General features: G+C 40.7%; 1 protein-coding gene across 2 annotated transcripts in view; it reads right to left on the bottom strand.

The window, feature by feature from the left end:
• LOC105248580 (protein dead ringer) overlaps nt 1-27,561 on the bottom strand; it is a 94,739-nt gene that overhangs the window by 55,892 nt on the left and 11,286 nt on the right. Inside the window, exons 2-3 of one of the 2 annotated variants that reach the window (XM_011253440.3) lie at nt 4,286-4,483; nt 3,034-3,465 (exon numbers count right to left, since the gene is read on the bottom strand). In XM_011253440.3, coding sequence (XP_011251742.2) covers nt 3,034-3,465; nt 4,286-4,483 — 630 coding nt within the window. Of the gene's footprint in view, nt 1-3,024; nt 3,466-4,285; nt 4,484-27,561 lie in introns of both variants that reach the window. The other variant, XM_025414062.1, reaches the window with a different exon arrangement.

Raw genomic sequence — 27,561 nt, forward strand, 5'->3', positions numbered from 1 at the left:
ATATATTATGTAACGAGTTAACGCGGTTAAAAATGCAAAATTCTTGTCATTCGCGTTATTTGGCTGGCACCGTTGTCAGATTACAAGAACCGGCTGATTTGCAATTGAGCGAACGTTTATTACATAATCATACTTGAACACATTGTCATAAAGAACCGCCAGAAATAATGCCAAGTGTCTGGATAAATTAAACGATCTGATTATATAATTGCATAAAATACAATAAAAAAAACATGTGTTAATTGAAGGAAGCGACTCGGAAAATTGGCGAGAGAAGCATTTTATTTTTTTCATCTCCTAAATTATTTCGCGGAGATAGAAACGCGAGTTGTTTTCTCTCCCAGAGAAAAATCTCTCGAACAAAAAACCGCATTATTTGTCGAAATTACAAAGGGCCATACCCATCCGAGTCCCACGTTAAGCACGCCAGCCGCGACGGCAGCGACGACACGAATCGTATATTCTGAGTTTTAGGTGCACCGCTATATTTGCATAATGATAATGCATTTGCATAATCACAATGATAACTGGAGGGTGATCTAATGCGCGTGCGCGCTCGTTTCCCCATCCTACACGTCCACATACAAGGTGTCCTAATTTTGCATCCGTACAGAGGACAATGAGTATTTCTTCCCAATTATTCACCGTATAAATTTATAATTTAAAAGACATTAATTGAAAGAGAGCTTAAAGCTAATATTAAAAGAGAAATTAATTTAAAGTTAAAATTTCTTTAAATCATCAATTATCAGACTTGTAACTTAAAATTCATGAAAGGAACTGTCGTTTAATTTATTCAAGAAGAAAAAATTAATTTTAAAACGAAGAATATTTTTGAAATATTTGAGACGAATTTGTGACTATTCTGTGCATCGAGATAATACGTTTTTGCACAAGTATATACGCGCGTAAACGGGTGTACGTTCAATAGAGAGGAACAGTCAACCTTCTCGATCCACGGGGTTGAATATACATAGTACACACATACACACATGTAGCCGGGAACACATAAGGTGTAAAAGACGCGCGCGCGCGTATGGAAGCGAAATAGCTGGCAATTTGCAGGTTTACGAGTTATTTCACAATGGCTGCAAAGTATAGTGCTACAGTATTATACCACCGTAGTGGTGGCTCGAGAGAGTACAAGTACCGACGTTGTATCGAGATACAAGGGATGCGTACGTGTGGGAGCGAGACGCGGAGGTGGGTCTCGTATGAACGTGGGTCGTTGCTCCTGTTCGGTATCACCGTCGATGGATTAACTTTGTGTACAAGACAGGTACACGACGATCCTTGTTTTACTGAAACGCAAGCTCCTGGTTCCGACACGGAAAGGTACAGTCGGGTTTCGCGCGTGTGCTCACCCTGTGTGTTTCAAGATAATAACCGACCGACTGTAAATCGAAGCTTGAGTATTTTTACGCTCACGATTCCAAAAATCTAGACATACTAAAAGAACATTTCTTATCAAATATCGCGACTGATTCTTAAATGGAAACATTTAAAAGCGACGCCTGAATCCGCGGAGTTGGAGCTTTGAGAGAGATTCGCGGGGGAAAAGGAAAATCGCGAGGGTATAGTACGCGAACGATTACCGACACCTCGTAAAGAAGGAAAAAAGCAAAAAAAAAAAGAAACGGCGGAGGAAGAGTAAAACAGACGAAACCACCATCACCCCGAAGAAGAAAGATTAAAGAGCAGCTTGTACGCCCTCGCCGGAATGATGGATGCGATCCGTGAGATGCGGGCGCCGTTCGCCGAGTAGGTGGAGACTTCTATTTCCATTCCCGCGCGCACGTTGTTTCTCGTTTCCCTACAGCGTTCGTCTTTCGCGCGCCGTTGGTCCGCTCGTTGTGTACGCTTTAATCGATGATGGGCGAATAACCTTCGTCCGCGTAAAGGAGTCTCTTTCGCGAAAGTACCGAGTAAGAGAAAATATCGTGTGCTCGATTTTTTAGATTCGCGTCGATACGAGATACAGAATCATCCGGTGCGTAAAGGTTCTTCTCAAACCACGACGTGACCATCTCCGAGGGTTTGTCACGCGGCCTGCGAGAAGATATCGGCCCGCGCGCGCGAACAACAATCTAAATGGTAATCTAATACCACACCCTCTTCGCAAAAAGCGAAAACCGCGAGGGCGGACCAATGGCAGAAATGCGGGGCGAGCACGAGGTCCTCGCAAAAAGCGTTAACAAGGCTGCGATGCGAGTCCGGCTAATTCTATAACTTCGTCCGCTTCCCTTCCTCGGCGGTCCCTATGTATCTTACAGGCTCATATAGCTCTCCGAAATGTTCGTTCCTTCCTCGGTGTCGAGCCGATCGTCTTCTTGCCTCGCAACACCGTCAACGAACACGCCGTTCGGGGACGGTCGGTCGGTAATTATCTCTCGGTCGTGTAAAAATAATAATTAGCTTCCATCGTTGCATTAATTAAAGCACCTCTCTCCCTCTTTTTCTCTTTCTCCGGCCGATTCGCCATCTCGTTTCGCGCGGGGAGAGCTTCGCCGTAATTACACGTCCCTCGTGGCACTAACCAGTGTCCCACAAAGGTGACCGCGCGAGTTGTTCACGCCCACGATACTCGGCCTGAGCTCGCGGGGGCACGCACGCCGTGCATCGTCGATGCTGCTCCCGCAGAAATTTTTCGAATCGTTCGTGTATTTTACAAACGCACACTTTGAGAGACGTTTCTTTTTTTAATCGTCTGTGATTGTCGGTTTGCGCTCATCTTTCAGAGAGTTTGAAGCTAATTATTTTTAAAGTAAGTTTTCTCTAGGAAAAGCGTCCAGCGAAAGAGTGACCAAGCGAGCAATTCCCCGTTATTACGAGATATAAAATTTGCAGAAATTAGAGAGTGTGTTAAAAATGATAAAGCTTAAGTTTTAAGCTTAGATTGAGAGAGAGAGCATCGGGAAAAGTGCTGAGATACAATAATGTTAAAATATGTTAGTATCATCACTCAATACACCCGATTATTCTCGAGAAAGCTGAGGAAGACGTACGTATTTGCTAGGTACTTGCCTGACGCACCTGTCTGAATTGCTCTTCGAAGTTCCAGTTGGATCCAGATGGATGCTGATTGTTCCCCGAGGTTCCGGGGCGAGGTTCACATTCACGAGATTCCCCGTTATTTTTGGAGCTTCCTTGCGAGGATTCGCTGTTATTCCTGCAGTTTCGTTGCGGAGACTCGCCAGTTTGTGAGCTACCAACAGCAGCTCTGACAGAAGAGGAGGCCATCATTAGTTGATTCTCGACTATATTTCCAGGACTTGACGCAAATGGGTACGAATGATTGTTCTGCGCACGTTGAGGTTGCTGCTGTTGCTGCTGTTGTGGCATCAACGGTGGCGGTGGTGGCGATGACAAGAAGGACAAGGACGGAGGAAACATGAAGTTACTACCGCTCATCGCAGCCTGTAGAACTTCCAAACCGTTCCTGGTTTGTATGTCTGCGTCATTATACTGCAGAAAAAAATTGTTCAAAAAATGCCTGATTATCAAAGTCAATCCTATTAAAGCTGCGATGAAAAAAATTGTCAATTAGTTGATTAATATATAGAGAAAAAGCACGCACGCGCACGCATATACACGCAATTCATTCTTTTCTCAAATTTATACGAAATTTTTATCTCACTACTGAGCTGAAACTTGAATATATTAAATTATATCTTTTATTGAGAAATATAATGGGTCGGATATCTCAATCACTCTAACTATTCTTAGTTTAAGAGATGTACAAAACATTTCAATTGTTGAAATTTTCTAAGATCTTTAAAGGATGATCTTTTAATTTTCATACGTGCCAAGTACATGTGTACTGAACACAATATCTCATGATCTCTCTTTCTTCTTATCAAGATCGTAAAGATATTGCGTCGATCTAGTGTCATCAGGTTTAGGATGTTACGTAATAAAAAAAAAGAAATCTATTGTCACGATGACGCAATGGTAACTCATTTATGACTGTCAACGTCCGCTGTTATGACTATCTCACGATTTTCCACGATTCGTGTTACCCTACTTGAGACTTTTGTGAGTCAACGAACGTTCAAATGTGTCGAACAACTTTTATGTCGAATTATGCAGTTCTGCTTATCTTTACAAAAACTCAACAATGCAAATAATAGTGAACTCATCACAATAAAGTTATTTTTTAAAATCTGTATTTGCTTTCTCTCTCTCTCTTTCCCTCTTAGTACCAATGAAGCCAGCGTATACTTGGCGGAAGCAAGTGTCGGAAGATTAAATGTAACAGGGATAAAAAAGATTGCTCTTTACCAACCTGTATTTTAAGCTTCGCCAGGAGCTGCGGATGCATGTTCATGAAATTGTTTAAATGCGCTAATGAAGATGTGCCAGCAACTTGCGCAGCAATGTCCAATTGCGATTGCGAGCTGCCTTGAAGTGGGTGCGAGAGCAAGTCTTCATCGTCCTGTACTTCGTCATCCAGATCGGATTCGTCAATCTCTTCTCGGAATGACTAAAATCATAAGAGAACACAAATATCATTAGAACATTATTCCACGAAAGTTCAATATTAGACTTCAATATTATATCTATATAACTGGATAAATAAATGAAAGTTGTTATTATTAACGACACATCTGACGAATTATGTAAAATGAATGAAAATATTCTTCCCACTAATGTTTTTGTATATTGATAATCAATCAGTCGAACTTTTCGCTTTTCTTCGTTTTCGTTTCAAACTTACGCAAATTTCGCGATTACACCTCGAAAACCACGAAACTTCAATATTAGACTTCAATGTTATATCTATATAACTGGATAAATAAATGAACGTTATTATTATTAACGACACATCTAATGAATTATATAAAATGAATGAAAATATTCTTCCCACTAATGTTTTTGTGTATTGATAATCAGTCGAGCTTTTCGCTTCTCTTCGTTTTCGTTTCAAACTTACGCAAATTTCGCGATTACACCTCGAAAACCTCGATGGTGCGATTTTGCGTAGTCAGAATGGAATAAGAAACAGCAACATCTATTGTGATAACGCGATACCAACCGCGCAATCATGAGCAACGAGGGCATAGATAGCGAGACATTAAACATTAATTAGGAAAATGGCGAATGCGATGAGTTATATACACCGAGATAGCCGCTATCGAGTAACATTATTATGCTACGGGTGTCATAAGTGTTTTACGGCTGTGCTCATTGCGCGTTGGTGCCGGCATAAAAATGTACAAAGTCGCATTACCGGGAACGGAAACGACCATCGTAAAAAAAAGAGGAGATGGACGTTGCATTTTTTTTCTCACCTGGAATTAACTCGACCGCTCGATAAATGTCTCGCTACTCTCGACACATAGAAGAGCGTCGATTTTTGCACGCGTACATTTTTTTTGCACTAATCGCGCCGATAACTGCAAGAAAACTTTTGGGGATTTATGTTGTATTTTAATCATGATATAAATTATAGAAAAATAATTTATATACGCGAAAAAGATATTTGTTTTATTTCCTAAAGTGTCACGAAGGCATTCAAAGAGAGTGAGACTTCATTATTCTACACGAGGGAGTATATACCTTTTTATATCTGAAAAAAGATGCAAATAGATTCATCGAAGCCTCGAGTATATTCGAACGGCGAGAGGCGAGCATTTACCTGGAAAGGGCGGACTTGAGTAAATATATGCCTATCGGATGCAGGTGGATCTCCAACGGTAAATGCGCCGATGCTGGTCGCCCAATCTTAAATGGGACTACGATCGAAGGACAAGGCATTCGATGGGCGAGGAGCGACAAACGGTTTCTCTCTGTCGGCGTTTTGAGCACGTGTGATAATATTGACCCTCCACGGTGGTGGCCAGAAATGAATGAGCGGCAAGAAATAGAATCCTGATCAAATACGAAACAAGTTCGTCTCTCAGATTTTCAATCGAGTCGCTCAAACAGCTATAAAAGTTGTCGCGCTTAATACGAGAGAAAAAAGGAATAAACTTAAACTAATAAGGGAACAAAAAAATTTGCTATATCGCAGGCACGATAAAAAACTTTAAATAAAATAGAAAAAATAAAAGAATAAAATAAAAAATATATATATCTTTAACAGAATATATCCAACGTTATCGAATGTCAACGGTGATATTTGCATATGTCAATGCTCGAAGATCTCTTCCAATAACGCATCGTGAAAGTGTGTTCCGGAGGCAAGCTGTTTACGCGAAAAGTATCGTAGAAATCGCATCTCGGGAGGTAGGGGAAGGCGTGAAAATAAATTACGGTGGTTAACGCTGTGGCATCGTTATTCTCACCGTGGCGCGCCGGGTTACGAATTATATCATTCAAAAGTGTTTGCGGACGGTACCGTCATTACAATAATCACGGTAGAGCCGCGTTCGAGGATGCCATTGTTCTAGTCCCCGAACCGAGCGCTCGCACGTAGGTGTCTGTATCTCGTATGGAAAGTGACGAGGGAGATACGATGGTTGGCATAAGTCGAAACGGATCAAATATCTCGGAATGGTTGGACATTCATTAATCGACTTGGGGGGGATCTGTTTGAGGATCCATGGCAAGTCTTTACGTAATTATTTGCGCAACATATATATGTACGTATTTATGTATGTATGTGTGCGCGTATATCCTGATTGTTATCGCATCGCATCTCTAAATAATGAATATTTATATAGAAATTTCCACAATATTCACACTTTTGTGGAAACATAAATTATAGAATGATATATGCGTGTGTATCCATTCTTTTTGTTTTTTGATAGCAGTCGAGGATGACCGGAATAAATCAACGGAGAGGATAAAACTGTCGGTGTGAATAAACAAGTAGGCGGTTTCATCTCTTGAAAAGAGAAAATCGCTCTCTCTCATTTCCCCTTTCCTCCCATTCCAAGAATATCTACACAACCAATGTCAGTATTCGTTAATTATATTATCATATTTTATCGATCGTCGCTTTTTCTTTATTTAGATGACGCGTCTTGTTTAAAGAAAACTAAATAAATAAATGAAATACATATTTTATGTGGATGTTGTATCTCAAATGCCGCAAATATTATACAAACATGAAAACACGTGGCGTTATAATTGCAACGTTTCGCTGCACGATCCGAGCTCTATCTCTCTTTCTTTCTTTATCTATCTGTCTTTCTCCCTTTCCCTTTCCACGTGGTCGCAACAAGGCGCGGCGCTGCGGTTTCATGAAGACATTTTAACGAGATTTAATATATCCTAGGCACGACAATAGCTAAATTTACCGAAGGCTAAGCCGCGGCGCGTTACCCCTCGCAGCCACTGCAGATAACTGTGTCCGCCGTGATTTATCACCGCGCACCGCCACCATCCGATCGTTTTATTGTTTATACCTTTATAGTTTCCACCGCTTCGCGAGTGTGTTTGCGCTCTGTAACAAAGACTCGTGGGTGCGTGCCTCGTACGTTGCCCGAATGCGCGCGTAATACATGCACGCGTGCTTTACGCGCGTGTGCGTTATACCTCGGTCGGCCTGTAAATCATCGCCTAAACGCTTCAGGCGCTCTGTTGCAGACGGTGCGCTTCTAAATATTCTAATTACTGCGGGATTATATCGCGTTTAATCGAGGGAGTTCCGCGTCGAATGAATATTCGTCTTAATCAATGTTAGTTTCTTAAACTGAATCGATAAAAATGTGCATTAAAAGTGGCGAGATTTCACGATTAGCGAATATTTCTTTAATGAAAACACTCGTATTTTGTTTATCTTGTATTAATTGTAATAGTAAGGTTGAAAAATGATAACTGATTCTTCTCAGTGATTCTTTCATTGTTTGCGCTGATGGTTATTTACAATTGAAACCACTGTTTATCAGTGATACTACAATGATTTTATTTAAAAAAGTAACGTCCAAGTCTTGTATGTTAGTTAAAATGCATCGCGATAAGGGCGATTTTTTTCCTCTACCATAATACATAATATGCATTATTAAAAATATGGCTTTACATCAGCGCCATTAATCATTTAATTAATTTAAATTAATGCAACAGAAGGAAAAAAGATCATGATATTATTCTCTCTCTCTTGATTTTATACTAGATATTTACATTTATGACTCTATTTTTATATATATATCGGCTCTTATCAAATGCAATATATCATTATGCATATGAAATTAACGTAATCGATTAGCTAGTTATTATGCGACTAATTGTCGAGCCAATACTTTAAAGCTTCATAAAAATAGCGTATGTCATTATATTCTACAAAAGAATTATGTTATCGAATATGAAATGTATGAGGTATTGAGAAAAAAATTTTTATCCGTAAATAAAACGCAACTACAATACATTTGGACTATGCACTCAAATGTCAAATTATCGATAAGTTTTAATGCATCTTTTTAACGTGATTTTATTTAATTAGTTATATATAATTGTTACAAAATATTAAATACAGAACAATAAAAAAAATATTAAAATATATAATTCTTATGTACAGCACAATGTATTTATATTTTCAAGTTATGTATGTAGATAAATTTTTGTTTCATAAGGTGGATAATTTTATCCTCGACAGTTTTACGATTAATGCGAAATTTTATTACACGAACGGAGCATACAAGTATTTACTTCATTTTTTTTATTATTATTTCTGGACCGCGTAGTCTTCTTGCAATAAATCTATAGTACAGCCCGTTTTACGACCGCTGCAATTACGGTTATCGTGACTGCAAGGCCAAGGATGCCTCGTCATGAAAAATCGAATTGTATAAATTGTTAAATACTGTGTAATATTTAACGATAGATCGAAAATAATTTTCTATGCATATAAATGTATTCAACTTGCTCCGATATCGTGCAAACTGATCCATTAGAACTACTACAACTAGATTTTGAATGGGCTTATATTTCGTCCACACATATGTATGTTTCAAATAGCGATTAGATAGAAGCGCGAAATAAAAAGAAACGATAATTGTGTCGCTAATATATTTCATAAAGGAATTTTTTTCTTTTCGTAATCGAATGCAAAGGAGGAAGCAAAATTTTACTTAAAGAATTAATGAAAAATGGACAATTTAATGAAAATAGTGCGAGAAATAAAGGAAGTTGTAGAGACCATTGTGATGAGTTAAATATAAAGCGACTTTAAATATGTGCATGTCGCTATTTTCCGTTCCGTGATACCATTAGATATTACTGCGAATAAATAGCACGGACGAAACAAGTATGTAAATCAATAGATAGATAAACCATATGGTGACTCTTGATAGCGATCGCGAATGCGATTTTATTATAAACGTGCGTAATTATAAACACGGTACTACACGTGCGATAAATAAAGATGAAAAAAAATGCTTGAAAAGCAATACACGAGTTATTGCGAATCCGTTCTTTTTTCATTGCGACAATAGTCAACTTTCTATCATTTTTTTTACGTTATCGCAATTTTATTAGCGTTATCTGCGCGTTTGCACAAAATCTTTATTACCGAATATCGCGTGACTCACAACGAGGAAGAAATAGAAAATATTCTATATATTGTAACACATATAAATGCAGATAATTCTCAACGCACTTATAGAACGAAATGTGCCGCGTAATGTGCGAACGCGTGAAATAGGATGACGTTATCGAGGACGTTATCAAACTCATTTCCTCGGTAACGCCAGATATGAGTTGTAAGCATATCGCGCCGATATCGAAGGAAATGACTGCGAAATAATTACTTTACATATTGTAGCGTCGGTGTGTCCCATCGAGACATCGTCGTGGTTTTTACCATATTCCACGAACGCCTGCGATTCCCGCGCGTTGAGACCGATAAAAACGCAATGAATTCTAAACGAAGACTACCGAGAATTCGAAATGACACAACATACGGTGATTAATCCGCGCGCTAAAAAATCGAGAGGTCAAATAAGGGCATTGCAACGAAGAAAGAAGTACGTATCGAGAATTATCGAGTGATAAAAGGCAAATGAGAAACTCGTGAAAATATATATGCAAAAATACAACTGATAGGCCATTTTAACAGAGATTCATTTTTTTACGCATAATTATTTTTCTCCGCGCGCGTTTTGCGGATCAAACGATAAATAAAAAGAGTTCTCGCTGAATCTTGGTGAAAAAAAAAATGTCCGACGTTATCGTAATATTATTACGGGCGAGACTCGTGGTATCTATCCGGAGAATCGCGCGGTCGATCCGTCATTAATAGATAGTGGCGAATGTACGTTGCAAGAAGAGAGTAACGATTTGAACGAATGGTCCCGGCGTTTATCGATACCCAATAAAAGAATGAAAGCTCGAGTACCTTACACGAGTTCCCGCGGGCCCTCCCGCGGTGCTCCCACGCAGGGATCACGGCTTCATCGTGGCCCATCTTTTTCTCGTATGCGCATGCGACGAATACGCGTGTAACCCTACATATACGGTCCACATAAAATAAATTCATAAGCGCCCGATGATAAACAGCTCGGAAACGGAGCCGTTTTGGCAGATCGATCGATTTAGATTGAGAGATTATAACCCCGGTGTCCACCGCGATGGTCGCGGGTGAACGGAAGAGCGCTGATTTATCGGCCCCACCGGGATTCTTGTCAGGTATATAAATTCATTGACCATTGGAATCGTCATCGCCGTAATCGCATTTATTTATCAATATCGCCGGTAAAGCACATCGATCAGAGCTGTCTATTTAGGTGAAGCGTCCCGCGGAATGTCCACGCGGGGAAGCGACATCAACCGAGACAATCCTCGCGTCGCATTGTGATATTTTCATTATTATAACGACGAAAGAGAAATTTTTCAAAATGCTGTTTTAATACGTTAATTTGATCCAGACTATTTCTTGTCTACTCGATTGCAGAAAGAGAGAAAGAGCGGAACAAACGTATGCGCGCCATGTGTGTTTGCAATTGTAGATAGGTATATCGTTGTTTCCCTGGAGTCCTATGTGGATGAAGGAGTCTCAGGAAGGAGCTCGTTGAATTTAGGACATTTAGTAGACGAGGGTCGCGGCTGTACGACGTCTCCTCGCTCTTCCATATGTTTGCCAGATTCGAGATCGCACGCGGGAATCACCGTATCTTTCATTGGGGGCGCGAATTATTTTTATCGATTCGTTTTTACGCAAACTCCGGCGAGACGCCTCGTGGGAGACATGCTAATCGAGTGTCAACGCTGACGATGAAACGTCGTTGGGGAAATTTTACACAAGTTGACCCTTTTTCCGGGCAGTTTTCTCACGCAAGGAATTAACCACAAGATTCTCTTTTCGACAAAAAATAATGTCAACGAAATCCGCTGCGCGACAGTCGACCTGACTGCCGACTTCGAGGGCGGTCCGCGAGATCAAGTTCGGGGAAAAGGGTCCCTATGGCGGGCACCCATATTTATAACCGTGGCGTATTTCGTGTAAAGTAAATCGGAGACGCGGCGGAAAGACGGACGGACGATGGCTGCTCCGCCAGATTTAATTAATGACCCGCCGAGTTTGATCTGCCGCTACAAAGACCGTAAGACGTCCATGCGCGCGCGCGCGCGCGCGCTTGTCCTCTCTTCTCTCTATCGCGGTCGTATTCTTCCTTCTTTCGTCATCGTTTCTGTGCTCTATCTTCTCCAATGTATGCACGGTCACGGACGGAACGAAAGGGAGCGAAAGAAAAAGCGACAGCGAAAGAGAGAATGAGACGAATGTTTATTTCGGTCTTGCAAGAGCGAAAGAGAGAATCGAGCGAGAGGAAGATACTTTCCCGGTACTTTCCGCCTTAAAAATTATACGATAATATTTGCAATGGGAATTTAATATAGCCAACTGTTCTTTGTATAAAAATCTTTTCGACGTTAAGGCAAAGTCGAGAGAATTAGTACATGAAATTAAATAAAAATAAAATGTGATTCAACCGCATACGATGAGAGATGCGACATAAACACGACATAATCTCGCATCTCGCATAGATTCATCTGACAGAGGCAGGATCGCGACTGAGTCGCGCGCTGACAAACCACAGACATACTCTACAGCGCATAGTTATTTCAAACTTGACCCACATTTTCTCGACTTCCTACGAGTTTCTCTTCTCTCGTTCTTGTCTGGGGCGGAGTGTCTTTGAAAAAGACAGATTGATCAGACACAGGATCTCAGATAGCAGACGCTCCTATTTCGCGAGCGGTTCAACATCTCGCGTGATCAAATTTATTTCCATGCCGATCGAAATAAAACTATGACAAATTACGCAATCGTCCTCGATCACCTCGGCATGCGAAGGGGGTAAACACGTCTCTGATTTCGTAAGCCAATATTCGTCGGGGCGAATATGAGTCGAACATGAGACAGTGACGGATCGTCTAAATCGAAGAACGGAATTCGAACGTCCGCGCGCGCGGCGAGACGCGAAACGGATGGAAAACAGAGAGAGGAGAGAGAGAAATAGAAAAACGGGGTAGGATGCGCGAGTGGAGGGAGGTATAGAGCAATATTAATAGCGTGGGTGGTGGCGGAGCGCCGTGGAAGATATTGTTAGAACTCGGGGGCTGACTCGTCCGCGCTCCGGTGGGGGAGAGCTCCTTGCTAATGGGGTTTTAATGACGGCCAGCTGTCCGTCCGTCACACACTTTTAGACAACTATTCGGTATTTCTGTATCGCCATCTCTCGATCCCGATTTCCCGACGACGAGCGTCGTAAGATCGACCTACGTCTCTTTCCCTTTCCCTCCATCCCACCCTCTCTCTTTCTCTCTCTCTCTCTCACTTTGGTGCGTTCGTACGGTGTCCGATGTCCGAGAGAGCAACCTTCGAAGGCTCAAGCTGAGAAAATAATTTAGAGGAATCCAAAGAGACGACTCGCGCACTGATGGTGCATATGGAGCGAATGCGATTCCTCTGTAATACAGGATGTTTCAAGAAGTCGCCTTCTCATTTTCCTTCATTTCTATAAATTCTCTGGTCGATTTAGAGTCGAGTTTCTCCAATTTTATATTTTTCCTCTGCTAAATTTTTATTTCATAAAGTAAAAGTTCTTTTTTCTTGCATTTTTATGTATAAGAAATTATATTGAGCTATGAAGAATAATAATATAAGATAATAATATAAGAATAATTTATTACATTTTAATTAATGCAATTAATTGCGAAAAATTAAAATAATTTAAAAGATATAAAAGGCTTTACTCGCCATAAATGCAGTTTCATTTCAGGCGCATTCTTACTGCATTTTTTTGCGCATCTCTGAGCGTGCTCTTAGTCCCGATATATTACTCGTCGTGCAATTTTCAAGTTTCTTTTTACTAAAACGACAAATTCATCGGCGAGAATCTCGAAGGGTCCGGACATCATATTTCGTCTCATGAGGAAGAACTTTAGAAGAGTAGTCGGTGCAACGAAACGTTTGTTCTTACCGGCAGGCAACAATTAAGCCGTGCGTCGTCAATTCAGGGGGAAGAAACGAGAGGCTTCGGACTCTGAAGTGTGTAACGCGACCACGTGCACGGAAGGGGTTACACGGGCTTACAAACGTAGGAAGCGGACGAGCGCGAGACTACAGCGCGATTTTATGACCCATTAACTCATCCAAGTCGGATTGCTCGCGACATAGAAAATCCGCCGCTTAAATTTAATATACGACGCCTTTTATCGCATATAAATCCGTAGAAAATTCAGAAAATTCAGAAAATTTCGTGCCACGAAAATTCATTCGAGCTTGCGATTCATCGGGACAAGAGAGAAAATTTGCTGACCACTGAATCGCGGTTGAATCAACTGCGACCTTTTTTCGGATTTTTTTCCTCAACCTGAACTATAAGAATTTAGAATTTTCCATAGGAATGTTTGGTTCAAAAACCTACCAGAAAAACCTACCAGAGAAACTACCTGAGCTAAAAAAAGGACTAATTGCATCCGTCTCGACAAGGTCAGAAAATGAGAACAAAGGATAAGTCACGTTATAAGAGCTATGATACATCCATTCGTCCATTGGTTATACCGAATGCTTATCGCAAGTAATCGCAATCGGAGACTAATTTATTTTAGCGACGTGTCCATGGAAGAAGAGATAGACGAAAGAGATGGACGAAGGACGAGATACCAAAATTTTATAGGCATGCACGGAATGTCCATTAGAAACTTCTTTTACTACTGTTTTTTGTCGTATTTATAGCTTTGCGTACACCAGAGAATTATTGATTCAAACGATCGATCGTCGAGAATGTAGGCAAAACATAACGGTAAAATAAATAAAACAGGATGTTCCTAATATTGAGGAATAAATAAAAGGAATCCTGAATAAGCATCTGAAAAGTTAGATGCTATGGTTAGATCCCTTTTGTATTTTGTGAATAAAGAAAAAAATTTGAAAATCCATTGTCCATCAAACTTCCTAAAGTTCACATCTGTCGACCACATGATGAGATTACTCTGATCCCTCTCCTCTTATCTCTCCTTTTACTCCATCGTTTTTTTCAAAAAAATCCCAGATTTTTTTTTCCGCGAAAAAGACTTAACGATTCCGATTTGAAAATCAAATCGGAATATACCGGAATAACTATGAGCTCGCGTCAATCAGCGTCTCTGAGAATCTCTTAAAATTTATTTAAAAAAAAAAAAAAATATATAATATATATATATATATATGTGAGTGTGTGTGTATTACATATAATTTTAAAATAAATATTATTATATTTCAATTAATCTTTGTTTTTCGATAATCTATAGCTTTGATACAACGATACAAGTCTAAAAAGGCGAGTTTCCAGTAGCCGTCAACATCCAAACATTTATCATTCTTATGAAAATAAATTAAATCTCAGTATCGAATAAAAAACAAGTTTGATCGCTGTGTAATCCTCATAGAATAATCGCGATGACAAATATTTAAAAAAAAATATTTAAAAAAAATATCAAAAACATTAGATTCATCTAAAAAGTTGTAATAAAAAAAATGTGTACATTTATGTATAAATACTGTACATTTTTGATAAATCTTTTTACTTTTGATAAATCTTTTTTATATGTCAATATATATATATATATATATAAGACGATAGGATTGTACAAATCGCTTTGTGAGAAATGATAAATCGATCATGTCACAAAAGGAAAGAAGTTAAATATTTGACGAGACAAAATGACTGATTTATATATATATATATTATATACACATATATTACTGAAAGCAAGAATGTCTGCTATTGAGTTATCTATAACACGTTTTCAAACGATAGGATAACCGATAGAGAGGTTGCTCGATAAACGAGATCTTCTATTTGACTTGCTATGAAAAGTGCTTCTAAAGTAGCTAGAAAGGCCACAACCAAATACTAGATACATTCGTTGATCTGGTGTTATCTCATAAAACGCCAAGAGATTTCCCAATAAAAAAATATTTCTTTTACAAAAAAATTTAATATTTTCAATAAAAAAAAATACTTGAAAATCCAATTTAATATATGATGATGCATTCGACAAATTTATTCGCGAAAGCTGAATCTAATGAATCTAAACTTTAATTTTTTATATATCCCTTAATTTACAAAAATAAAAAGTTGATTGTTTTAAACGAACAACTCAATCGAGCATAAGTCGTTGCGTTCAATTGTGCAATATCGATTCATTGCAATATATCGTGTCTTAACCGGTAGTCCTTGTGGTTATGTTTTCAGCACGTCCGGAAATGTGAGCGATATCCTTTTATACAACAATGTGTTTGCGATCAATTTCATCGCCAGATGGTAGTTTACGATTTTTGGCAGTAATAATAAAGTTACGAAGTAAAAAAAGGGGGATGCAATTTTGTGGTAACATGTCTGTCGCACGATAACCGCCAGCTTCACATGTGCTGTCGCGAACCGTTGTTGCGCAAAGATCTTGAAAATACAACTAAATATTGCAAGATACTGAAATAATACATTATACTATTTTAAGGTTATCGAAATAAAATATTAAAAAAAATTTTTTACCTTCCTACGTAAGAGAGAGAGAGAGAGAGAGAAAGAGAAAAAGAAAAATTCGACTAGCTTGCAGGATAAAATAAATATCAAATTATCTATACAGCTTCAGTCGACTTAATTGTGTCTTGAGCGCACGTGTCTAATCATAATAAAAGACTTTTATTATAATAGTTGTTCTCGGGGGTACGCGCGTTTCCGCGAAACACACGTACGCGTTAGTTCGATATATAACTAAAATATCTATGCTGGATCACGATGGCACGAGTTTGAAAACTTGGCGTGATCCAAGGTCGCCGAAGAAGACGACGAAAGAGAGAGTCGACGACAAAGACGACGAGGTACGATCGCGTGTCTCGGCGAGAAAACGGGAGCCCACGGTGGCTCCTCTGAACTTCTTGAATGAATAATCGCTTCGAATTTACTCTGCTGGAATAATACGATGCCGGGGATACGATCTCTACCCGAAATCACGCCCCCACGTAACCAATCATTTAACATTAATTTAATGATACACGACCGGATAGAGGAAAGTGTTTCCGTGCGCCGGTCACTTCGCGGAAGAGGATCCTGGATACGGAAGAATTTTCGGTAGGAACACATCTCGTAGACGAGTAACAATCCACATTTGGATGAACGATCAGGTGAAATCTTAGAAAACTCGTAACTTTTCTTACAAGATTATCGTATCGCTGGCGTAATCAGATCTGTCTCGACAAAGATGCTATCCGCGAGAAGTGTCTATCAACTTTATACGTCTCGTCCTTTCGACGCGTGTTTTGGCGTAATAAATATTCTCTTGAAGATGAGAGACTACTGATACAAGTTCTTGGGAGATCCAGCATCGAGCGTGACGGCCCGCGAAGAGATCGAGCCGGAAAAAAAAGGAAAACGAGCGGAAAGAAAGAGGTGGAAAGAACTGGACGGCTGGAGTCTTCGAGGTGAAGGCATTTCGACTAACGCAATAAAGGCGCGCGCGATAATATTGCGAATAATAAATATCGAGATGTAAATCCATTGGCAAAGGTAACGTCGGACATAAATCAACGTTCCTGGAGGCGAAGAGAGAGAGAAAGAGAAAGAGAGAAAGAAAGAGAGAGAGAAAGAGAGAGATAGAGGCGGGGGAAGCCGGTCGCGAACCATCCGTTCTGTATCCTCGCAGAATCGCGTCGTAAACTCGTCAAACTCGGCTCGCGAAATAGCATTAACTATCGGGATAATACAATCGTTGCCGCACGTGCGTTGACCGATGCTGGAAGGAGATGCTTGTTGCCGTTTGAGACAAGCGCATGAAAAATTGGCGAACAATAGCGCCTTGACCTTGTCTTTCCTTCGCTTCTATGACACATACGAAAAATCATTTTGTATCATTAAATATTTATATATTTATTATAACATTTTTTATGTCTATGTTTTTCTTTTTTACACACACACACACACATATTTAATATCTTCGAATTTAAATTTATATTCTTTTTTTTACTTTTTTAAACTTATATTTTATATATTTTGTATTCCTTTTATTTTTATATTTATTAAAGTAATCTTCAATATCTTTAATTTGTTAAAAAGCCTTCGTATGATTTATAATTCGATAAATTATCGCTTCTCAATTATAAAGAAGAACGAGCGTTCTTCATAAACATAAAATGTTACAATGTCGGGGATATGTTAGTGATGTAAAAAAAAATATAAAAAAATATTACACGACATGTACACCTATGCAATTATACGACGATATACATACTTTTGAAGAACAGCCTCGTGAATCAAAATCGCCGACTTTTATATCGAACGTCCGTTTTGTTCTCTTTACACTCAGCGGCACGCCATCGCTCGTATAAACCCTTCTTCCCTGCATTAAACTCTTCTCTACCGAGGGCAATTCGGACAGATTACAGGGCTTTATTCGACAAACGCTAATTAATCTAATTATATCGACCACATCTCAACCCGTACACGAGGGATCAAAAGACGATCCTGTCTGCTAGTATTATACTACCTACGGAAATTTTTGGGAACTTTCTCAGTCACGCAATGTTTCGATATATAATTCGTGGAATAACTTTATACGGAGGGCTCGGTATTACACCTCCTCCTCCTCCTCCTTCACGTAAACCTCGCGCTTCTCCCGTGAAAATGATGTATCGAATATCAGATATGCCTTAGAGCAGGTACCACCAGCGTGCATGCCAACTCATTGTTAATTATATTAAGGCTGTCTTATAATTATAATACAAGCAATATATATTCAAATTTATATAGAGAGTTGCGGGCACAAATTCCCACATCATTAATATCATTAACGAGCAAAGTATTTCGTTCTACGAAATATAATAAAATAGAAATCTCTTATAACCGCCGCGCAAATACTCGAAACTATCGGTTTGCCTCGTATCGCAATTGCGCGACAAACAGAATCATTAATAATAATGGCAACAGTAATAAAAGATTACCTTACGACCCACTTCCATATGTTTCTATGTTATTGCTGCTTTAATGACAATAGTATATAATTAACGACAATATTACAATTCCGCTCACATGTACGAGTACGCTGTAAAAATATGGCATCGGAACGGATAGATAAGACTGTTTTATATTTTTCATAAATTCATACCGATACCGAACTCGATTGTTGCAGTTACAAAGGTGTGTTTTATCCTAGATATAATTTTGCAAATTTTTAATTTAAATAAATCATCTCTTTATAAATTCTTTTACTGAATCTTCTGTCTATCTCATGTAGACATGCTGAAATATATCCACTTTTCCGAAATTGATTACTTATTAGATTTAACAATTTGGAAGATTAAAAAGAGTTTAAAAAGATCGTGTACAAGAGCGATCCTCTCGAGATACTAAGAGTATGTTTACAATAAAACAAGCCGACACAGGGCAAAACGACAAGCTTGTAAACTGGGCTCCTCTGTTCCTTTGCGACACACACGTGAGAGGGAAAGACTACCGGTGTCAGTGACGGAAATGTAGCGAGGACGTTACGTGACGTCAAGATGAAAGGAAACGCGCGGAAAAAAAAGAGATAAATGGGTACCGCCCATTTATCAAGAAACATTTATGCGCATACCTTAAATAGCTGCCGGATCACTCGAAATTAATGCACATCGGCGAGAATTGAAATTCGCGATACGAATCGAATGAATTAATTCGCTCGTCCAGCCTCGTGATGTCGATCGATTCGAGCGAAGGGAGATCAAATACATATATATATATAAAAGCATATAACGGATACGCGCGGTGTATAGGGCCAATGTAACGTAAACGAGAAAGAAACGGGATACCGTAAACACACGGGGCTTCTCACCACAGACTTAAGGTCTGCATGGGGAAGGTGGTTGGTGTCAGCACGCGACCTCGCGGACACGCATCACGCGTCTCTCGCGATCTGCGTCCCGTGTCTCGTCGTGATTCCACAAGCAACGCTGACAAATCGTGAGCTCCTCTTTCAACGCCGAATCCAAATTTGTCAAGGGATTTGTCTCGCGAGGCCCCGCGACGACGATGCTCCGAGGAGGAAGATAAAGCGAGAAAGGGAGAAAGAAATTTCAGTGATTTCACGTTATAACTTTAATAGCAAAAAATGGCATCGAATGTATAATCGACATGAGCGTTATCGTTAAAAAATTCCAGAACCGCGCATGCGATAAATTTAGCGAGGAAGGCTTACGTACATGTGAAATCTGAACGAGAGCGTGTCAATCGAAACGACAGCCGCGAACGACGTTTCCTTAGGTTGTCGGGACCCGCGCCTGCCCCTCTGGGACGTTTTCCCCCATCGGTCGAGTATAATTTATGCCCCGCTTATAACCGATACAGGTGGGGGCGTCGTCGTCTGCCGCGGTCGATCGTCAAGAAAAAATGTGCACGCTGCCGTTCACGTCTCGCTCAGAGGCGGCGGAGGTGTAGGTAATATCAAACGCGGCGGCCTTATAGGGATTCTGTTACTAATATGCACCCGGTAGCGCAGAGGAACCCCTGCGCTGCATATTATCCGATACCAATAATGCGACTAATCGAGTTAGCTTCACCCCCTTAAGCTGATATGTAGCTTTATACGAGTACAACAACATAACGATCGCGGACCCGCGAGGAAGATCCGCCCGTGAATATCTCGGGCGAGACGGGGACGGGAGGGCACGGGGAAGGGTGGGAAGGGGAATGTCATAAATTCGGTAATACATAACCGGCAACGATCGCTCCACTGGTGGCAGGTAATAGTTGCGGGCGATAAGACGCGCAAGACGAAGGCAAAAATATTGCAGGCCAAGCAGAAGAGAAGAGAGAGAAAAAAGGAGAGAAAGAGAAGGAGGGAAGAAGAGCCGTTCGCCTCTTCGGAGCGACCAAGGCTCGGTGTTTTACGGTCTAGCCGCGATCGCAAAAAATCACGATCGCGAAGAAACGGCGATGGAGAGGTGCAGCTGCGCGCATGGTAATTCTCATTGAACGCGTAATTACATTAATTGTCGGCTCCCCCTCAACCGGACAAATTGCGGTTTTAAAAACGAGCGAGTGCCCGCGTAGCGGTCCGAAAAACACGGACGACTCGCGTCGCATTGCGGAAGACCGACTTCTTCCTCCTCCTCCTCCTCCTTTCTCCCACCTAACGAAATGACAGACGAACAGCTGTCCGCGACAGGCTGCTTAAAACGTACCGGCGCGAGTGTTAAACCCTCGCTTACCGCGTATCGCGATTCCCAATTATCCGAGCCGGGGGCAGGTGAGAGAGTGTCCCCACGAACGTTGTTCCTCCCCTGTCGCAAGTTTTTTTTTCAAATACGCCGTTCAATCAAAGTTAATTATATTATAAGGGTCGGATTTTAGCGGAGAGCTTCTCGATCGACATACGTATCGTCGAAAAAATTCAACACGGCGATGCCTCGCGCTTAGGGAAGCCTGCGCGCGCACGTGGAATTCGGCTATTAAAGCCGAAACCCCGAACGACCTATAAAATTCGTCTGGCCTCGCGTTGTCTGCGAGCGTGCATTAAGCGCTTGCGGTTATGGGTCTACGCTCCGCACAGGTGTGTCCGGACCGCCGAGGGACTGTGTGGCGCCGAATATAAAGAATATTCGCGAGCATCGCGAGCGTATGCTGCCCCCCTCCTCTCGAAATAAATAATGCGCCGTGCGAGAAATCAACGTGCTATATAACGTTAATTATGCGCCCGGGTCGAGATAAAGTTACGCGCGCGCATTTTCGTTTATGCGCGTCCGAGAATTCCGAGGGGAGGCAAGAAGTCTCGCCGCGATTCGTCGCGAGTTATTAAGCGTCGATTATACTCCGGGACGTCATTCCCGGAGGATCGAACGCAGGACCGCATTCACGGTCTTTCGGCGATCTTACATCGAGATTATGGTCATGAATCGCGAACAAAGTTTCCTTCTTCTGGGTCGTGCGTTACACACAAGCGGAGGCTTTCTTCCTCCTCGAATGCGAGCGGGCCCTCCTCGGCGTTTTACGATCTCTAATTATAACGATTACGCACATCTTTTACGGGACCAACTTTCCATTCCTCTTTGACTCTCTTCTTAGGACAGAGCGCAAAGAGAGAGAGGAGTCGCAAAGGATCATCTTATCGGATTAATCGGTTAAACGTTAAATCCTACGCGCTATTAAAATATTTCTGTCTTTTTAAATTATTAAAAATCGATTGGATTTAAATGAGAGGGAGATTCAATCGTACGATCGATTAGAACATCAATATTATATTATCCTCGATAAGATTGTCATGCGTAAGAACGTCAAGAGAGAAAGGTGTCGTTAATTAGACCGTTTTCTAGGGAGAAATTGAGACGAGAGGCAAAAGGGGAGAGAAGGATCGGCAAAACACCGCGATTGGATTCGTCCAATCGCGTTCACATTCTTAATGCCGGCTGCAGCGAACATTCAGCTGCCGCGTACCCTGAGGCCCTCGTACGATTCGAACGGCTTCGACGATATATTCGAAATGATCTTCCACCACCTCCTCCTCCTGCTTCTTCTTCTCTTTTGCTCCGTTCTGCCTCCCGCCCGCCTGTCTCCGTCTCGCTACTCTTTTTGCTCTTCTCGCGGGGTGAAGCTCCGTCCAATCGCTGCCCGGAATTTCATATCGATGCCGGGGATGGTGAACGGCCCTCATCGTCGTACATAATAATAGAGCAGAATATAATGTTGGCGAACGAACGACCCGCGGCTAAAATGTATTACGACCGGCACACAACAACGCCGATGCAACACCGACGAGAGCGTGTAGCGCACCGTCGCCATCATCTTCGGCATCATCTTCGGCATCATCTTCGGCATCACGATCGACAACTCTCCTCCGCCAATCGTCGAACCGCCGGCCGCTCACGTTAACCGACGTTAGGTGGTTTTATGCATCGCGAAATTATATATTACGTAAGTATAATGTATGACTCATTGTGGGAAAATATACGATCGATTCGCCTATCCGAGGTACGAGCCATTTGTCGTGACTTTGAGATTCCCCGCGAGATTTTAACGGGGTGAAAGATACATTGCATATATTCGACGTAATGTCACGAGGACGCACATTTCGGATGCGCGTGTTCGCGTGCTACTTTTCGCGATAAAAAAAAAAAAGAGCTAGACTGTCTCGTGTAATGTCAAACCGCTATAGAATTTCTCGCGCAGGTAGTAGTGACGCGTACCGAGAGAGAAGCGCGTTATACTATACTAAGAGACAGAGCCGAGAGTCGGTGTTGGTGCGCGCGTACATACGTATATACGACATACATATTCTCCCCCCCTTCCCTCCTCACCCGGGATCGCATTATGTACCCGAAGAGAAGGTGGCGCGAAACCGGTGGTGGAGACGCGGGTACAACACGGGTACACCACGTGATGTACATAAGTCGCAGGGGGAGGATCGAGAGGGAATAGGCCGGAGGAGGGAAGGAAGAGTGGGAAAGGAGGGAAGGGGAGAGAGAGATAGGCGGTAAGTACATAGGATGAGACGTTTATATACCCCCGACGATGTCTATAACGCCTCGAGTTACGAGACGCCTTTACGAGCGAATGCAACTCGCGCCAGACGTCAAGAGGCGAACCCCCGTTTCGAAGTTTGATGGCGCGACACGGGCCCCACCGAGTATAACCTCCGAAATATCTCGCTCCTTTTTCTCCCTCCCCCTTTTTTCCCCCGTGTTCCGCTCTCGGCACTTTACTCGCCGCAAACGCGTCGTTTCTCCGTCTCTCTCTCTCTCTCGCTTTCTCTCTCTTCTCCAGGCTCGCCATAGACGATGCGCGATCCTATTAAACCGTCCTATTAAACCGTTGACGCTTCTGCTACCGGGATATTATTCGTACGTTCACGACAGACATCCCGAACGAGCTATTACGGGGGATGCCGGCCGAGGAAAAATCGCGCGAGATAGAGAAACGGCACACGCGCGTGTCGTCAACAATACAAGACGATAGAGTCGCGCCTAGAGTCGTGACTGGGCAGACAATTTCTTCTTTTCTAACGAGCGTAGAATTTCCAGCGGCCGTCGCTTCCCGAGTCGTAATACCCCTCCCTCGCCGAGGGAGCAGCGGGTCGACTGGGCCATTAAATTAATAATTTGTGGTCGACAACGGCATTGTGAGATCCGATGCAATCGTTATAATATGCAGGATTTTATTATCGGTCCCGATGGCGTATGCTAATTTACTGCTAATTGTATTCCGCGGGCGACAATGATGCCTCGGTGGCAGAATGCAATCGCTGCCGCAAACGGACGTTGGAATTATTGTCCGCGCGGACGACGCGGCGTCGCCCCGAGCCGAAGCCAAGTCAAGCCAAGTCAAGCCGAGCCGAGCCGAGCCCGACTCGAGTCAAGTGGAGTGGAGTCGAGTGGAGTGGAGTGGAGTGGAATCGAGTGGAGTGGAGAGCCGCGTCTACGTCACATTAAAAAATAACTCCGAAGCGTGACGATTTCCCAGTGACACGCGTGAAAAATTGCCAAGTAAAATCGAGAAACGTTAGGCGCCGACGAGGCTCCCGCATCTCGCGTATGTGCGTAAAGCTATTACAAATAACTCCGAGAGGTGTGCGACTAACGGGCCTCTGTCTGACGGATTTCTCGATAAGGATCGTACGCCCCGGAAATAATTACGCGCGTATCTATCTGTAATTACATTCATCATTATTAACCCTACGTATTACGGTTCCCATATCGTTACCTACTTTTGGAAATTTACAAAGAATGGCATGATTAAGCGATTCCACTCTGATTATTACGAATGTAGAAATATATACATCTGTTCGCTGTTAGAAAAAATTCACTAAACGAAGCCGAATTTTATTCTTTTCCAAACTGTCCGAGGGTCGTTAAAAGCATCGATAATAACCCTTCATTACGCGACTGCACGAGCCATTTTCATATCGAAGAGGCGGCAAAGTGTTGCGCGCCAGCAAGAGTGATCGTTAAAGCGTGCACCGACTTTTCAAGCATGCGATCGTTCTGTCGTGCGGAGGCGAACATTGACTCGTCCAAGTCACCGCGATACGTTCGTAGTTTTAAAACCGGTCGTTAACAACGACGAGCTTGTTCCGGCGCGTGATTATACGTGGTGCCCGAGAACGCCACAATTTTGATATACGCTATAGCACTTATCATGCCTGTCGTAATGATAATGTTCTAAATCAGCCGCTCAAATTCGCGGGCACACACGGCAAAATACCCGCATCGAGCGAACATTTCATCGACGTCACAGTGTGTCAATATGTATAAAGGTGACTCACGTCACTATAACTGCTATAATTAAATGACGAGCATTAATAATAGCGAGTATAAATCTGCGTTGAATAGTTTCTTACCTTTCTCGATCTCAATTTTTTAAATTTAATCCAAAGCTTTTTTTTTTACTCTCTAAATTATTTGTTTACTGTCTGTTTGAAACAGGACCTCATCTATCTTAAATAAAATAAATCTATCGAAATTTTCTTTAAAATTCAGGTAAGAAAATTCAGGTAAGAAAATTGAGATTGAAAATGGAAGCAAAGGACAAGCCAGATGAATATATTGAATCCGGAAGTGTACGCGTATTAACTTTTGCAGCGGCGACGTTTAATCTTAGGCATACAGATGAAATGTGTATCGGCATGACAGCGGAAATCGAACTTCTTCTAGAAATTTCGAGGATATGGTTGGTCGAGGTATGGTTTTTCAGAACCATACGGTCGGCACGTGCTGTCCATCTCGCTTTCGTCCCTTTAGCTAAAGGAAAAGGAATAGAAAGAGATAGAGAATAAGAATAGTCTCGGTCTGGGTTCTCAGCGGTCTGAATATGGGTGAAGAAAAAATGCAATCTTCTAAAAGATCTCGCGATCCGACTCCATATTCCAATTTTATAATCCGCAAGCGGCGAGATTTTACTCAAAAGAAACGGTCGAACCACTTTAATCGCAATCTTTAAGCATATTCCTTTATTGTGAACAAAATCTATTTTATATTATATAAAAAGAGAATTAAAATGTAACAATTTAATATTATTAATATTTAAATATTATATAATATAATATAATATAATATTTAAATATAATATTTATATATTATATTTAACATTATTAATATTTAAATATTAATATTAATTTAAATATTAATAATATTAAATTTTATAAATATATATAATATTTAAACATTATAAATATTAATAATATTAAATTAAAAATATCAAAAGAAACTGCGAAGGTAGGTAGAGGGGGAAGGAAAAAGGAGATTATATTACCAAAAAAAATTATCTCGAATATCCTAAGCCTACTCATTCGGCTACAATGGTTATAAAATAGATAACTTGACTCTTTTTTCCCGTTTTATTTTTTTCCTTTTTTTTCTTTTCTCACGTCAATTGTATTGATATTTAGTAGACACACATAATAAAATATTTTATTATATTTCGTAAGAATATATTTCGTAATAAAATAGAAGAATAAAATAATTTGCAAAATATTTAGTAAAACTAGTAAAACGATAGTCTTAAATAGAATCTTGATACAACAAACAAAGGCGTTTTGTAGATCGAAAAATGGTAAAGCAGAAAGCTACCGAAGTGACCATTGAGAAAGAATTTTAATACGCACCCCCCGCTGTGAGGGAATCAGATAATTCCTTCCGATACATAGTTCTTATGTGCACAATGACTATCGAGATCGAGCTCCGAAAAATCTAAGGGCCATGTCGTTCGTCGGTGAAAAAATCGTTTTCAATCGTTTTTAATCTATAGCGTCCTCATCCATTTCCTGTCCACTTTTCGCCAAAAATTCTGGCACAGGACTTGTAGTCACATTCAATGCTAATTTTCTCTCGCTCAATCGTGTCTCTAAAAAAACTTTAATAGCAGACGCGGCGCCTACTGCTCGAGTTTAGAATCTTTCTTCGGCGCCGATGGTTTTGTGGGTCCACTAATCCGCAGATTCCCAGATCCACAAATCATTGGCGCCGAAGGAAAATTTTTCTCATTCAAGCATCAAGGTTTTCCAATGAAAAATTCGAGAGAAAAATGTGAGAGAATCTCTAACGAGAATCTGCGACGAATGTTTTGTTGAAAATGTCGCAATTAAATTTATATTTACATAATTGCAATGCGTAATATAAAACGTAATGTTTAAAACGATAACCTTTCGGTTGCATCAGGGAGTTAGCGATGGGTTAACATCGTACAGTTCTTTGCAATAATTTCACGGTGAAGAATTCTGAAACAATGAGATCGCTGTCGACGATCGCCGTCGAGGTGTGATACTATGATTTATTGAAACGAAAGTAGGGCGTCGGTAAAATGCATAGTCGAATACGTCGGCGAATCGTCATGATGATTATCTTGCGCGAACGATTGCAAAAGATTATAATATCTCGCCGGCAAAATCAATTGCCAGGATCATAAATATAGGTAATAATATGTTGCATTATATTCTAATACCAGTAGCAGCGTAACGGTATATACCGTATAAACCAAGAATAATTATTGTCGAAGCAACAACTACGAGTTGATGCGGCAATAGCATTTTATTGCCGTCTCAGTCGCAACATAGTTGATAACTTTCCCGATGTATTAGAATTTTAAAATAAAGTTTCTTCTTTTTTTTCAGCGACTTACGATCTTCCAAATTCTAAAAAAAATTCGTCCATAACGCAAAATAAATACGAGACATTTTATTTTCATAATAAAATTCCAAAAAAAAGATTACGTATTTTATATCGTCTTATATTTACAAGTCAATAGCACACAATATTTCATATTCTCAAAAAAATAGTGTTACGTATCAAAAATTTAAAAGAAAGGTGCAATTCTTAGGGCTGGATATTTTTAAAGAGAAAAAGGAAAAAGGGATGAAATCGACTACCTGCGATTGACAGTCATCATATGCAAATAAATGAACATTTAACAGAAGGTCTTTTTTTTCTGTCCGTGACAGAAAAAAAAAACCTATCACAAACCCAGACATTGTAAACCTTTTCAATCCGGATTTTACTAAACTACCGTTACAAAATCATAAAGATTGAATGGATGAGGACATGGAAGTTGTCGAACGCAGGGGGTTTCATATCATTTTTATAAGATTTTTGTGAATAGAATATCTAGGATAGAATACCAGACATCCTGTGACCATATAAAAATTCCGAAATTTCCTTTTTTCTATTCCTTTGTTCCT

This window comes from Camponotus floridanus, unplaced genomic scaffold, assembly GCF_003227725.1.
Source record: "Camponotus floridanus strain SB8 unplaced genomic scaffold, Cflo_v7.5 scaffold75, whole genome shotgun sequence".
In the NCBI taxonomy this organism is placed as follows: domain Eukaryota; kingdom Metazoa; phylum Arthropoda; class Insecta; order Hymenoptera; family Formicidae; genus Camponotus; species Camponotus floridanus.